Consider the following 16,298-nt stretch of genomic DNA (forward strand, 5'->3'; position numbering starts at 1 on the left):
TGCTTTTGCTCTGGGCTTCTGTTGCTGTGTCACTCTGGGGGTCTGGGTCACTTTGGGCCCATAGCCTGTTGGCAGCGGATTAATCAGGTTACTCTCCAAGCGTGTGACAACAGAGCTTCTTTATTCAGGAACAATCAGGATCAATATATGATAAGCTTTATAGATCAGGAATAAATCATTTGTGTGTCTCTATCTGTGCATCATCTACAGTAGGCTGCTTCTCTCATACATAGACACAGGAAAACAGGAAATACAGTCACATGCTATCCCTGTATGAGCCTCTGGGAGTTTTTTTGTTCTAACTTTATGAACAGCATACAAATCTAGCAACTAAACACTCATAGACAGGAATGGAGTTGTTACACCAAACATATTCCAACAATAACCTGCATTTATCAACTTTTTGCAAATTTCATCTTTGAGGCCACGATCTTCTTCACACTTTTTCCACAAATTTACGCCTTTACGCCTCTTGCACAACTTTTCCGCTGCAGAAACATTTTTGTTATACTAATTCTTTGTGCTTTTGGGAAAAGTTGTCATTTGCCAAATCTTCCTGGAGTACAGGAGGTCTTCCAATTTTCCAGGAGCTTTTGGGAAGAGTTTGCAAGTAGGACACAGACATTTTCAGAATTTGTCCTCCAAAAACTTGGCTCCAAATCTGTTTCTACATGTGACCTTAGAGTTTATCAGTTATTATTTCATCAGTAGACAGGAATAACATGAAACTTTAGAAAATATGAAAAATATGCAAGAATGTGACTGGGTCAAAAATAAGACTCGGAACTAGTGAGCGTTAGCACGTGATTTGCATTTAGGGATTAGTAGACCTGGCTGCAGCTTTACAAACCTACAAGTGGATCAAGAAATTAGGACCTGCGTATTGCTCTGGTTGGGTCAGTAACAATATTTGTGAATTTTTCTTCTGTTCCTAGCATTGGAGAGGAGAGGGGATTACTTGCAGGTGCCTGTAACATGCGCTGTGCGCCCTACATATTTGCCAGGAAATTATGCAATCAGAATATCTTGATGCCAGACAGAAACATTACACCGACGCTTATTTCCTAAAGTTTTTTTTGTAAAGTTGACCCGTGACGGCAGCAAAGCGAACAATGTCTTAAAAGTCTCATGTTAATTTGGAAATCCTATGTACCTGGGCAGGAGGCCACACAAACACAGTAATAGGATAGGATTCAAGAAAACAGCTCAGTAAACAGACACAAGGCAATGCAAACAGGCTCCATCCCTGAAAGAGCAGTCCTTGTGCAAGGGTCAGTATTTGTGTAAGGTTTGTTTGCCAGGGGGGCTGTACACAGGCTCTGCTTTACAGTATAAAGCCATCTCCCTCCAGCATTCTTCCTAGTGAATGTGATAGCTGACCTGCAGCATGTGGAGATCAGCTCTCGGACTGTGCCTGCTCCTCACCGGCATCCATGCAGGAGCGTTGGCAGAACCTGACCCGTAAGTAAAACCCATTCTTCTCAATGTGCTTTTATAAATATATATTGATAAGCTTAGATCCTGTGATAAGTATTATGTTCACCATGGATTTTGTCTAAATTTTGTATACGATTGTCCGTATGCCCTATTAGAAAAAGGGAGGACACACCAAAATAAAAGTTACTTAACTCAAAAGTATAATTTTACTTAAATTTTAAATATTCCTATTTTTTTTGCTCTTTTTATTTTCTAATGCTGTCTTCTTCTGTCTGTTCATCTGTTTCAGTCTATTACAAAATATTCATGCATCCTTAATTTCCATTTTGACAACCATATAGATGATTATTGGCCTATTTAACAGACCTGCAATCCTTTGACATACATGGAAAACTCATACAATGATTTTTTTTGTTGTGGTCAACACAGTGCCCCGTGTAAACAGGTGCTATGCTGCCGATTACATGGGGATCTTTGTGCACATTACAACAGTATGAACTATATTTTTTGTGCCGAGAATATTACTCAGCCTGTGATAAACAGAGTTTAAATCGACTGATAATTGGTTTGCATATGGGCCAAACAGTGATCTGGGAAACACCCGTGTCTGGAAATGCTATTTACTTGCAGATATAGGGTTAATCTGTTGGTAAATAGTGTTAAAATTCGTCCGGCATGGCTCAGTGGAGCAGCGGACACAGGGAGAAAATGAAGTTATATTATCCCTGGAGAGTCGCTTGGTGCCAGTCATAGAGGCGGTGCAGGGAGCAATTAAAGTCACCGAGTGTCCTTTGATTGACATCCAGCTCTGCAGTGTGTGTCTGTGTGTGTGTGTGTGTCTGGGAGTGATTACAGACACAAATTTAATGTTCTCCCTGTAGCCGCTGCTCCAGAAAGACAGGCATGCAGGCAGTATTTTATTGCTACTTACCTGCAGATTTCTACGGATAAAGAGCGCTTCCTGACATGACAGGTTCCTTTTGAAGTAGTTTGGTATGGATAATTTTCTTTTTTTTTTTTTTTGGGAAGATCCACTATTTTTCAAATATATTTAAAATGGAAATGGAAGTTTGCAAATTAAAAATACCCAATCTACAGCTTTTATGAAGATCAGTGTCTATATAGTATCAGACCACAAATATTGCAGCTTGTATTAAAGCACAGTTGTTCTAAGTGCCAGGGCAGTTAACATGTTAAACATGGCAGTTGGACAGGGCAGGAGATAGATAAGGCATGCAAGATACTCAAACAAATTTCCTTCCAAGTCATCTGATTTGCAAAGAGTATTCACCATATGTATTTGTGCCATTAAGTTCAGGCTGCTGCAATCACTCACTTCTACCATCCGTTGACAAATTCTGTGAACACCATCCATATCAACCCCTATCTCTTCGCTTCCCCTATGCAAAGCTATCATGCTCTCTTCAAAATGCTGAACAGCACAGATCCATTCACTCGCACCATACAAGACAAGAGACACTTTCACAAATCACTCAACATCTGCTCACTCTCTCTATTTTCCTTTTCCTAGTCGCAGGAGATCTCTCCTAATCCCTGAACTTCTTGTGATAATAAGACTATCTTTCCCTGCCATGTAGGGAAGTAGACTGACCTATGGACCTGTCTGAAGAGGAACAGCAAATGTACTTGATGTGTTCTTGTGTATATACAGATGGGGAAACAGCTGGAATCAGGAAAAGATGGTGTAGGACCGGGTTTTGGCCACTAGGGGGAGACAAAGAGCAGCAGGAAAAGGAGATGGTGCAGTACTGAGGTTTGGCCACTAGAGGGAGACAAAAGGAAGTAGGGAAAGGACTTTACAGCAGCTAATGCTTAAGAAACCACAGAGTCATGATTGGCAGAGTTACGGGCACTCAGGAGGGGAATTCCCAGACAAGGGAATAAAAGAGGGTGAGAGAGTTCCAGAGGAGAATCTAGTCCGGGAGGAGTTGAGTGCAGCTCAGGAGAAGACGGAAGAAGGACGAGCTCCGAAAGGGACTGGAAGGAGAGATAGTCAGTGGGGTGGCCCTGACGGGATAGCCGCAGGACAGAGGACGCCTGGGGTACCAGACGGACGGACTCGGACAGGCAAAGCGCTGTGGTGGTGGGCCTAAGGCAGCACAGTGAAAAAACAGCGAGGGACATCGCTTTAGGGGAGAGAAGGAGGTTAAAGGTACCCGGACCTGTGCGTAGGAGCTGTTGTGCTGCTGTGGTCGTCGAGAGGACGGCCAATAAAGAGGACCTGTTTGAACGCACGTTGGTTTCTGTCTCCAGTCTGTTCGCAGCGAAAAAGGACCCCCCCCAGTCCGCGCACGTACCTACAGCTACACTCAGAAACCCTGCAGATCTCATTAATATTCCTGGAATGCTTTCTGTTGTGCCCTTTGGAACGCATGGTCAGCATGTAGCAAACTCTCCTACATCCACGACTTTTTCCTTTTAAATTCCCTTAACCTCCGCTGTTGCTTTCTCATATGGTGGTCTACTTTTTTCTCATACCCCGTGACCTGAGAAGAGATCAGGTGGAGGTGTTGTTCTGCTCCTTTTAACAAAATGTGCTTTTCAGGTTATCCACCCAGTAGCTTCCGCTATCTTCCCTTCTTTTGAGGTCCACGCTATCAGACTCTACATCCCCTTCTCCCTTCGAGTGGCGGTTTTGTACCATTTCTATAACCATTAAGTAAAATAGGTTAATTGTATTTTTTCAAAAATATGTTTCGCTGTATCAGGCTCAAGGACACTGTTCTCTCCTGGTTCTCCACCTACCTGTCTGACCCTTACTTCACTGTATCTTTTGCTGGCTCCTCTTCACACACATTGTCTCCTGACATCAACCCTGAATTAGTACAAAATACCAGTGATTGTCTTTCTGCTGTCTCTAACATTATGATCTCCCTTTATCCAAAACTGAATCTGACAAATACTGAAATCCTTGTGTTTCCTCCTTCCACTAATCTACCTATGCCTGATATTGCCATTTCCGTGTGTAGTTCCACCATTGCTTCCCAGCAACAGGCCTGCTGTCTTGGTGTCATATAAGATTCAGATCTTTCCTTCACTCCCCACATCTGATCACTCGCCTGTTCATATCACCTACACCTCAAAACCATCTCTAGAATTCAACATTTTCCTACATTTGACTCTACAAAAATGTTTACGGTTATTTATTCTCATCTGGACTATTGCAACTCTCTTATAATCGGTCTCCCTCTTACCAAACTCTCCCCTCTCTAATCTTTCCTGAATGCAGCAGTCAGGATCATATTCCTTTCCAACCGCTACCCCGATACCGCTACTATGCGCCAGTCATTGCACTGGTTGTCCATCCGATACAGAGTCAAATGTAAACTTATCACCACAAAGCTTTTTACTGCTCAGCACCACCCTACATCTCCTCCCTCATCTCAGTCTACCACCCTAACCCTGCCCTCCATTCTGCTAATGACTTAAAATTCAAATCCTCAATAATCCAAACCTCCCACTTGTCTCTAAGACTACGCGCGTGCTGCGCCAATTCTTAGAAAGCACTACCCAGGACAATTCAATTAATTCCCAATACCCACACTTTCAAGCAAGGCCAAAAATAATTTTTTTAGAATGGCCTATTGTACCACATCACTTATCTGACGATTCCCGTTCCGCTCATGCAATATTTTCTTCAAAATCATGACCTCCCGTAATATCTGGGCACATACTCTTCATGCCCTTAATTGTCCTCTCTCTCTGTACTGTCCACATACTTGCTGGTGAACAGTTCATGTAGCATTATGTGCATACACTATTTAAACACAAAAAGAAAACACAGAATGACAAATGTGCAGAAATACCCTGCAGTAACAAATATGACAGTAGTCAGCAAGTGCTGGTAAAAAGATGGCAACAAATACTAGGTATTTAGTCGATACGCTTTTTTTGCAAAAAAATGTATACCAAGCTACTCCACCTCGTCAAGGTAACCCTTAATGGAGCCGTCCCTATCTAATGTATTTAAAACCTGAACATATGAACAGTGTCTAAATGAACAGGATTCAGACAGGCGCTTCCTAGTATGGGCACGTGATGTAAGACAGCTCTTTATGTGCATGTCACACAAGAGAGGGGTGGGGTCTCTCAAACCATGCATAAGCAAGGAAAAAAGGGATATGTTCAGGTTTTAAATACATTAGATAGGGACTGCTCCATTAAGGATTACCTTGACGAGGTGGAGTAGCTTGGTATACATTTTTTTGCAAAAAAAGTATCGACTAAATACCCTGTATTTGTTGCCATCTTTTTACCAGCACTTGCTGACTACTGTCATATTTGTTACTGCAGGTTATTTCTGCACATTTGTCATTCTGTGTTTTCTTTTTGTGTTTCAGTCAGTGGGTGGTGTGAACACTGTCCGACCGACTTGTTCACATTTGTGCATGTCACATGCATACACTATTTAGTATATTATGACTGTATCGTGCAATATAAGCACATTTTATTATTTACCTTTCATGTACCTTACTCCCCATAGATTGAGGCTTGAGAGCAGCAGGGCCTTCACTACTTTAAGTATCTGAGTTATGTATTATTTTGTAACATCTTTATTGTCTGTACAAGTCCCCTCTAAAATGTAAAATTCTTCGGAATATGTTGGCACTGTAAAAATTATTATTATTACCCTGCAAAGCCTGACATATTGCCTTCAAATATCAATTTCCTTTTTTTTTGTTCTACTAATGTAGGATAGGTGAGAGAGCGATCCTACAGGAATGGGGGTGACCCACTTCTTACCGCCGACAGACACGAGACTGAGACAAGGGTTATATTCAACAGGTCCGTTTTTATTGGCCGCCTCTCTGACGACCACCGCCATGCATCACAGGAATTTCACAGTCCTTTTGTTCACAGACCTGGGTACCTTAACTTCTTATTTTTACCGTCGTGGTGTCCTTTGTGGCTCTTCTCACTGTGGCTGCCCTAGGCCAATCCACCACAGTGCTTCACCATTCCATGTACTCCATCCGCTTGGTACCACTCAGACCATCTCCGTCTGCGGCTACTGTCCTCTGGGCCACCCCCGTGACCGTCTCAACTGTCAGTTTCTCTCAGGAGGCTTTCTTAAGTCTCTCCCTCTACAGCAGAACCTCCTTACTAGTGAGCTCCCCTGGCAGACTGGACTTTCCAGAACCTTCCCTCAACCTCTTATACGCCCAGTCCTGGTGGCTCCGCCCACTATTACCTGACAGTTGATTCGGCCAATGGTAGTTACACAGTCACACTCCTACACTCCCCACTGCCCTCTAATGGTCAAACTACAACATGGCACCTTTTTCTCTTAATCTCAGCGCTTTAGTACCTGCACTGCGCTACCCCTCTGCCTCTTACTACAGGCAGATCTATCCGTCAGTTCAACCTCCCTACACTAACTTAATGAAACAGATGTTAGTAAGAACTAAAAGTGGACAGATGGTAGGATAAATATTACTACAGGTTGGGACCATGTTTCATGTTTTCTATAGAGAAGCAAAGAATCTCAGACACATTCGACAGAGACACAATAACTGTAGACATAAAATAATTGGACATTTTTTAATTAGTTCTGTTTTGCGTTCCCTGGAACAATAAAACAATTGTGATCTGAACTTCCCTTTTTCGGACGGTTTCACATCTGCGCTTCAGGGCGCAGCGACGGCCTGCGCACGGCCGCCGCTAAGCCCCGCCCCCTACCGCGCCTCCGCCGGTAGCTCCGCCTCGGGGCGCATGATCTGCATGCGTCATGCGTCCACCTATCTTTATCACTGAGGACGCAGGCCGTGCGCAGTATGCGTTTTTGCGGCGCCTGCGTCCTTTTGACGGTGCACCGACCAGCGCCAAGCGCAACCTGTTGCAACTGCTTGACTGCAGTTTGCCAAAATGTATGTAAGCAAAATTCCTTCTGAGAAATGTCTTTTGGACACATGAGATCAAGATAGAAATTTTTGTTAAAGTGCAGCATTCTACTATTTACCGAAAATGGAATAAGGCAAAGAAAAAAAGTACCTAAAGTCAAATATGGTGGAAGTTTAATCCCTTAAGGACCAAGCCACTTTGTAGGTTAATGACCAGGCCTTAATTTTGAAATCAGACCACTGTCACTTTATGTGGTTATAACTCTGGAACACTTCAACGGATCCCGTCGATTCCGAGATTGTTTTTTTTGTGACATATTGTACTTCATGTTAGTGGTAAAATTTCTTCGATATGACTTGCGTTTATTTATGAAAAAAACGGAAATATGGTTAAAATTTTAAAAATTTTGCAATTTTCAAACTTTTACATTTTTATGCCCTTAAATCAGAGAGATATGTTACAAAAAATAGTTAATAAATAATATTTTCCACATGTCTACTTTACATTACCACAATTTTGGAACCAAAATTTATTTTAGGAAGTTATAAGAGTTATTTGACCAACAAAATGTACAAAACCATTTTTTTAGGGACCAGCTCACATTTGAAGTCATTTTGAGGGGTCAATATGACAGAAAATACCCAAAAGTGACACCATTCTAAAAGTTGCACCCCTAAAGGTGTTCAAAACCACATTCAAGAAGTTTATTAACCCTTTAGGTACTTCACAGGAATTGAAGCAACGTGGAAGGAAAAAATGAACATTTAACTTTTTTCCCCAAAATTTTTCTTCGGACACAATTTGTTTCATTTTGTCAAGGGTATCAGGAGAAAATGAGCCACAATATTTGTTGTACAATTTCTCCTGAGTACATGGATACCCCATGTGTGGAGGAAGACCAGTGCTCTGAAGGGAAGGAGCATCATTTGAGATTTTGAAAGTCAAATTGGCTGGAATCGAGAGCGGACGCCATGTTGCGTTTGGAGAGCACCTGATGTACCTAAACAGTGGAAACCCCCATATTTGACCCAATTTTGGAAACTAGACCCCCCAAGTAACTTATGTAAATGTGGGGTGAGCACTTTGAACTTCCAAGGGCTTCACAGAAGGTTATAACGTACAGCCGTAAAATTAAAAAAATCATATTTTTTCCACAAAAATGATCCTTTCACCCCCAATTTTTATTTTCCCAACGGTAACAGGACCCCAAAAGTTATTGAGCAATTTGTCCTGAGTACGCTAATACCCCATTTGTGGGGGTAAACCACTATTTGGGCGCATGGCAGAGCTCGGAACGGAAGCAGCGTCTTTTGACTTTTATGGCTGGAATTGAGATCGGATGCCGTGTCTCATTTGGAGAGCCCCTGATGTGCCTAAACAGTGGAAACCCCCCACAAGTGAACCATTTTGGAAACTAGACCCCCCCAAGGAGCTTATCTAGATGTGTGGTGAGCACTTTGAACCCCCAAGTGATTCACAGAAGTTTATAACGTGAAAATAAAAAAATCATTTTTTTCCACAAAAATTGATCTTTTTGCCCCCAAATGTTTATTTTCACAAGGGTAACAGGAGAAATAGGACCCCAACAGTTGTTATGCAATTTGTCCTGAGTACCATGATACCCCATATGTGGGGTGGATCCACTGTTTGGGCGCATGGCAGAGCTCGGAAGGGAAGGAGCGCCGTTTTGGAATGCAGACTTTGATGGAATGGTCTGCGGGCGTCATGTTGTGTTTGCAGAGCCCCTGATGTGCCTAAATAGTAGAAACCCCAGACAAGTGACCTCATTTTGGAAACTAGACCCCCCCAAGGAACTTATCTAGATGTGTGGTGAGCACTTTGAACCCTCAAGTGCATCACAGAAGTTTATAATGTAGAGCTGTGAAAATTAAAAAATCATATTTTTTTCCACAAAAATAATCTTTAATGAGCTATAATTTTTCCATATTTCAGCCGACAGAGTCATGTGTAGGCTTGATTTTTGTGGGACGAACTGGCGTTTTTATTGTTACCATTTTCGGGCACATAACTTTTTCTGGTTGCTTTCTATTTCAATTTTTGTGGAGGCAGAATGAACAATAGCGAGCAATTCAGGAATAGTTGTTTTTTTTTCTCCGTTTCGCGTGTGGTAAAATTGGTAAGGCAGCTTTATTCTTCCGGTCACTATGATTACAATGATACCTCATTTATATCGTATGTTTTGGCTTTTTTTACACAATAAAAACTTTTATAGAAAAAATAATTATTTTTGCATCACTTTATTCTGAGAGCTATAACTTTTTTATTTTTCTGCTGATGGAGCTGTATGGCGGCTCGTTTTTTGCGGGACAAGATGGCGCTTTCAGTGATACCATATTTACCACAATTCATAGAATCATAGAACCATAGAATCGTAGAGTTGGAAGGGACCTCCTTTGTCATCTGGTCCAACCCTCTGCTCAAAGCAGGATTCACTAAATCATCCCAGACAGATGTCTGTCCAGCCTATGTTTGAAGACTTCTATTGAAGGAGAACTCACCACCTCTTGTGGCAGCCTGTTCCACTCATTGATCACCCTCACTGTCAAAAAGTCTTTTCTAATATCTATTCTGTGTCTCCTCCCATTCAGTTTCATCCCATTGCTTCTAGTCTTTCCTTGTGCAAATGAGAATAAAGATGATCCTTCTACAATGTGACAGCCCTTGAGATATTTTTAGACAGCTAGTAAGTCTCCTCTCAGTCTTCTCTTTTGCAAGCTAAACATTCCCAAATCCTGCAACCTTTCCTCTGAAGACTCAATCACAGCACTCAGGGGGTTAACAGCCAGGGGCGGCACGGACGCCGCTCCTGGCTGTAAGTGCAAGAAGATCAGCCACTGGCAACGCTGAGCTTCTGCACTTACAGGGCAGGAGATGCTGAAATTTCAGCATCTCCTGCCCGATCGCGCTGTGATCGGTCATTCAGACTGACTGATCGATCGCAGCGTTCTAAGTGCAGGGACAGACTGCAAGGGTCCCTGCACCCCTTGCCGTGCCTGTCAGCTGTCTATGACAGCTGTTGGCACTGAACTACCACTGCATGTTTACACATAGTGGTAGTTCAAAGGCATGACGGGGATAGCTCGTCATGGTGCGGGAAGTTACATCCTGTCATGACGGACTATCCCCGTCAATGGATGTTAAGGGGTTAAAGATGTTTTGGGGTTGTTTTGCTGCTTCTCTTACTGGGTGCCTTGTCTGTGTGCAAGGCATCATGGAATCTGAAGATTACCAAAGGATTTTGGTTCGCAATGTAGTGCCCAGTGTCAGAAAGCTTGATTTGCGTGATAGGTCATGGGTCTTCCAGCAGGACAATGACCACAAACTTACCTCAAGAAGCACCCAGAAATGGATGGAAAGCGCTGGAGAGTTCTGAAGTGGCGAGCAACGAGTCCAAATCTAAATCCCATTGAACACCTGTGGAGAGATCTAATAATTGCTGTTGGGAGATGGCGACTTCACATATGAGAGACCTGGAGCAGTTTACAAAAGAATAGTGCTCCAAAATTCCAAGTGAGAGGTGTAAGAACTTGGTTTTTGATGGTTATAATAAGCAATTGATTTCAGTTATTTATTCCAAAGGGTGTGCACCCAAATATTTAGTTGAGAGTCCCAACAATTTTGTCCGGCCCATTTTTGTTTTTTTGTTTGAAATTTTGTCTAATTCGGCCCTTTTTTGTTCTGTTCCAATGTACACAAAGCAAATAAACATGTGTAATTGCAATAATTTTCTGCGAGAAATACTTCATTTTCTGGAACATTTTCAAGGGGGCCAACACTTTCGGCCATGTGCGTGTGTGTGTGTATATATATGCATGCTTCAAAAAAATGGACTTATAGGTACAATATGATAGTAGGGTGGCAGAACTATACACAACTATAACATAAGGTATGACTATGTCTGATGTCCACATTAGAGGAAGATTTCATTAGGTAACAGTTAAAAGGAAAATGGATGTCGTTGGAATTTTAATTGCTGTTTTACCATTTTTTGCTGCCTTTTTACAGTTCTGCCTTTAGGCGCTTGTTGCTTGTTTTACTTGAAATCTTCTGCTTGGTGTTAGGTCAGTGACTGTGACATATTAGCCCCTCTTTTGATCTTTTTCTTGTGTAGGTGGGAACCTGATTGTTTTTTAGATGCAGCTGTATCATGCCTGGAAGCTATTTTTCTGCAACCACCAATGTTTATATGGCAATTTTTTGGACACCAGGTGTCCATATGCCTTAGAGGTGAAACCCCATGAGGCTATGTGCACACGTTGCGGATTCCGCTGCGGTTTTTTCCGCGTGGAAACGCAGGTAAAACCGCAGGTAAAGTGACCTGCGGTTTTGCTGCGTTTTGGCCTGCGGTTTTGCCCTGCGGTTTCACACCTCTACTATGTTAAAGGTGTGAAACCGCAGCAGAATCCGCAGAAATAATTGCCATGCTGCGGAAAAAAAGCCGCAGCAAAACCGCGCGGAAAAAAACGCAGCGTGAGCACTGCGGTTTTGAAAACCCATAGGCTAACATGGTAAAGTACCATGTCTGCGGAACTGCTGCGGTTCCGCAGGGCCAAAACCGCAGCAGAACCGCAGCAAAAACCGCAGCATGTGCACATAGCCTAAAGGCAGTTTCAAATGAGACCCTTTTTTGAAGTTTAGACATCCAGATGGATAAAATGCAACGACTATAAAGCAAAGTGGCTGAAGTTATTTACCGCGCCTATAACAGACTTTCATCTTGAAACCAAGTCAGAACCAGGAGTATTTGCAAGCTACAGAAGTGGATTCATTATACTTTCTCTTTGTGTTGATCCACTCTTAGTTTTTGCTAACTCATCATAAAGCAAAATATTACTAAGTGAAAGTGTTTGAAATGTTTTTTTTCTTAAAAAAACAACTGCTTCACTCACTCTCCCCGGGTCCAGCACTGAGTCTCATGGCATCTTCAGGTGTCTGTTAATGTCCGCAGCACTGACGTCATGTCCAGCCAATCAGTGAGCTCTTCGGATGTCATAGGAGAAAAGTATCTGACCTGTTGAATTTCAATAGGCGATCCATTTGTCCTGCTTGGAGATAAGTTTCATCCAGAAGAGTCTAGCACCAGCTCTCTCATAGGAGACAGAAGAGCGCTTGACCCATTGTTTCCATGTATTGGGAAGTTTTCAGAGACAGCTGTCCACCAAACGATTGTTTGCCCAACTTTGATCTAATGGTTAGGGGGGCCTTTAAACTGAGCCAGAGTGCCACAGAAGCTGAGTAAGTACCTCCATAATCGGAGTCAGAGTGACGCCAGAGAACATATTTAGAGTGTCCAAAGTCGGATGTTTATGTTTGAACTGGAGTTCCTACCTAACCCGTGCAAAAGAAACTCCTAACTGCCGGTTGTTCTTAAATGGAGTATCTCCATAAATAATGGCAATCAGAGCACAAATAAATAAAAGTTGATTTTCAGAATTTTATTACATTTTACTGATTCCAGGCAAGGGATTACATAAGAGAATAACAATAATTCATGTTTCAAATCCCCTACCAGTCCAGAGACATAGTTACTCTGTAGTTTCCGTCGGTTCTGGTGCTGGTCATGTACCGATGCAGCCAATCACTGGCCTCAGGGATTATGTTGGCCAATAAGTAGAGGTCCAATAAGTGGGACCGTCTTCCTACCCCAGAACATTGTCTCTGCAACTTGCATTTTTTAGGCTATGTGCACACGGAGTTTTTTGGATCTGCGGATTTTGAAGTGAAAACCGCAGATAAATCCGCAGGACGGTTTTGCCTGCGGTTTCACACCTCATAATGGATGAGGTGTGAAACTGCAGCATTTCTGCACTAAAGAATTGACATGCTGCGGATTGTAAACCGCAGCAAAACCGCGCGGAAAAATCCGTAGCATGTGCATAGCGTTTTTTTTTTTTTTACATAGAAAATAAAGGTACTGTACAACGCAGCAGAATCTGCTGCGGACCCGCAGAGCCAAAACCGCTGCGGATCCGCAGCAGCTTCCACAGCGTGTGCACATGCCCTTACAAAGAGTTACCAAGTATGTGTGGATGGACACTTCTGCCAACACCGGGGGATCTTTGTCGTTTCCAGCTGCCGAGCCCTCATTTATTATACTTTTATAACATGCGATTATTCTGTAGCATTCCAGAACACCATATAACTATTGTGTAAAATACAGGAACAAATATTTGAAACCTGTAGTCGTGGGCTCCGATATTATGCCATTTTATCTTTCCGGGCACGGAAAATATTGCAACACTCATCTAAAAAAAAAAGGAAATTAGTTCAATGTGCATGACGATATTTTGGGTAGATGTCGTGCCCTAGTTCTCCTTGTAAAGACACGAGGAGGTTTTCAATACTAGTTTTGCTATAACTTGTATGCCAACTCTCAGGGTATGTGCACACGTTGCGAATCCGCTGCCGATCCGCAGGCATTGTACAGTACAATGTTAGCCAAAGGGATTTAAAAACCGCTGTGCACATGCTGCGGATTTTTCCCTGCGGATTTGCTGCAGTTTTAAATCCGCAGCATGTCAATTCTTTCTGCGGATTCCGCGGCGGTTTGACACCTGTTCCATTGTCCAGGTGTCAATACGCAGGGGAAAACCACAGGCAAATCTGCATGTAAACCGCAAGGTCCCTTTACCTGTGGTTTTACCTGCAAATCCGCACGGAAAAATCCGCAGATGATTCCGCACTGCACTCACCCTCACACTTACATTTAGTCCACACTGGGGATGTGTCAATGAGAAGTACTGCCTGAAATCCGGGTCTTACAATTGGCATTCGTTCAGTGCATATGGTTTCTACTCTACTTACAGTGGACTGTGTCCTTTTAAATTCCAAATATTATAATATTTTACTATTACCATAAAAAAATATTTAGAGCATTTTGGTGCTAACGTGTAAAAGAAAAAATCAGAAATAATAGACATTAGTGATGAGCGAACATGATGGGATAAGGTGTTATCCGCGCATGCTCAGGTGCTAACAGAGTGTCTTCGGTGTATTCTAAAAATATGTTCCAGTCCCTGTGGCTGCATGTCTCGCTGCTGTTCAAGCGGCGTAACACAAGCAGAGTTTACTTAACAAACAGGTAATCCCTGCATGTGTTGTGACTGTCGAACAGCTACGAGACATGCAGCTGCGAGCATATCTTTCAAGCACGCCAGAGCCACTTGGTTACCATGAAATTCATGTAATTTGCACATTGACTGTCAATAAAGTAAAATCGGTTACTTGCATTTTTTTCGAAAATACGCAACGTAAAAAACTCACCAAAAATTCATCCTGGCAACGTAGCTTAACAGTCAGTAACAAACCTCTGTACTTTGGTTTAGCTAACACTGTACTGCTTTATTCTAGATTTTCACTAGTACTGCAAATACATTAGATTAGATGGTCCATACAATTCAGGGTAACTGTTACCACCTACCTTTCGTGTCTCCCTCTTTCCTCATAGACTGTAAGCTTGCGAGCAGGGCCCTCTTTCCTCTTGGTATTTGTTATAATCTACTGTATGTTACAATCTACTGTATGTGATTATTGTTATGCTGTAATGTCTATTGTCTGTACAAATCCCCTCTGAAATGTAAAGTGCTGCGGAATATGTCGGCGCTATAAAAATAAAATTTATTATTATTATTATTATAGATTGCCACAGGTCATAACAGTCCAGCAGAAAGTTATAGCCAAAATCTAAAAAAGCAAAAATACGTTTTTAAATAGACTTTTAAATAAATATGGCTGCTTTTACAATATTGGACAATGGGTTAGTGCTTTAATATAATGTAGAGTGTAAATGTGCTTAGTTGCGCTATTGTCCATTTCAACAGTCAGACAAGGGGGATACAAACATGCATCAGAAGCAGTGGTTGTAGTACTAGGAGCCGCAGTTTTAGTATTAAGTAATTTCTCAATATGATGAGCCAGCCAATCTAGTCAATTTAGTCAATGAAACACACAGTGGTGCAGAGTTCCACTTCAATGCAGGGTAAACACATATAGAGAGTTACTTCTTTCACATCTTACATATATATGCGGCTGTACTGCAGTTCAGATGTGACAGTCATGACACTTGCATGGAGAGCCTGTTTGCTGGGCTCTCCATGCATGTGTCATGACTGTCACACAGCCGCGACACATGCAGCTGCGGCGCCGATCAGCTGATTATTGGGAGTGATCCAGGAATCCGGGTTCCCGTTGCAGCTTATTCGGTAAGCGCTATAGCTTGCCGAATAAGGAGGGACCTGATCAAATTAACTCAACTCTATATAAGACTAAATGAAACAATTTAATGCACATTAAAGATGCGATCATGCTGCAGCGCAGGCGCCGCCACCTGCCTCCTGAAGATGATTTTTTTTAATACATATAATAATCAGTATGTAAAATAGAGGCAGGCCGCTGAGGGATCAGTGACCTGTCAGAAGCTATACTGGTGAATACCTAATCAGAGCACCACATGTAGACCCCCCACAAGCCGTCCCAGAGCACGAGCATATAATTAACTCAAAACTGAAAATGAAGATTACACAACAACCACAAGACGGATTTCATCACCAGGTATCATTGTAATCAGTATAACGGCGCCGACCTGACACTGTCTGTAGTTTACTGAACACAATCCTGCTAACAGGTTCCATTTAATCTGGGAAATAGATGGATGAAATGGATTTTATAGCTGTCTTAGGATGGCAGTTAGTATACAAAAGTAAGTTGTTTCGGACCGTATTTTTCCTAAATAAGCCGATAAGCAAGTTTACCCTCTGCTCCTTCGATTACTGTTGTGTCTTAATAATCTATTTAAAATCAAAGTGTAAGGTAAACTGTAGCTCAGCCAATATATTGTTTGGATATAAATTAATATTCTGCAGGGCATCCAGCTCGCCCCCCGTATGCAAAAAATGTCGTCAGTATATCTTATACAGATATGATATTGTATTTTGTCAGTTTGTCTCATCCATTTCTCTCGTTTGTTCTCCCTATACCTG

At 42.2% G+C, this 16,298-nt stretch overlaps 1 protein-coding gene across 1 annotated transcript in view; it reads left to right on the forward strand.

Moving 5' to 3' along the window:
- The first annotated feature begins 1,306 nt into the window (after nucleotides 1-1,306).
- A2M (alpha-2-macroglobulin) overlaps nucleotides 1,307-16,298 on the forward strand; it is an 84,731-nt gene continuing 69,739 nt past the window's right edge. The window contains exon 1 of the mRNA XM_073546482.1: nucleotides 1,307-1,461. Within this exon, the coding sequence (XP_073402583.1) occupies nucleotides 1,388-1,461 (74 nt within the window). The 5' untranslated portion in view covers nucleotides 1,307-1,387. The remainder of the gene's footprint in view (nucleotides 1,462-16,298) is intronic.

The sequence above is a fragment of the Dendrobates tinctorius genome, unplaced genomic scaffold, assembly GCF_039654945.1.
Source record: "Dendrobates tinctorius isolate UK_male_01 unplaced genomic scaffold, ASM3965494v1 ptg000147l, whole genome shotgun sequence".
NCBI classification, from domain to species: Eukaryota; Metazoa; Chordata; class Amphibia; order Anura; family Dendrobatidae; genus Dendrobates; species Dendrobates tinctorius.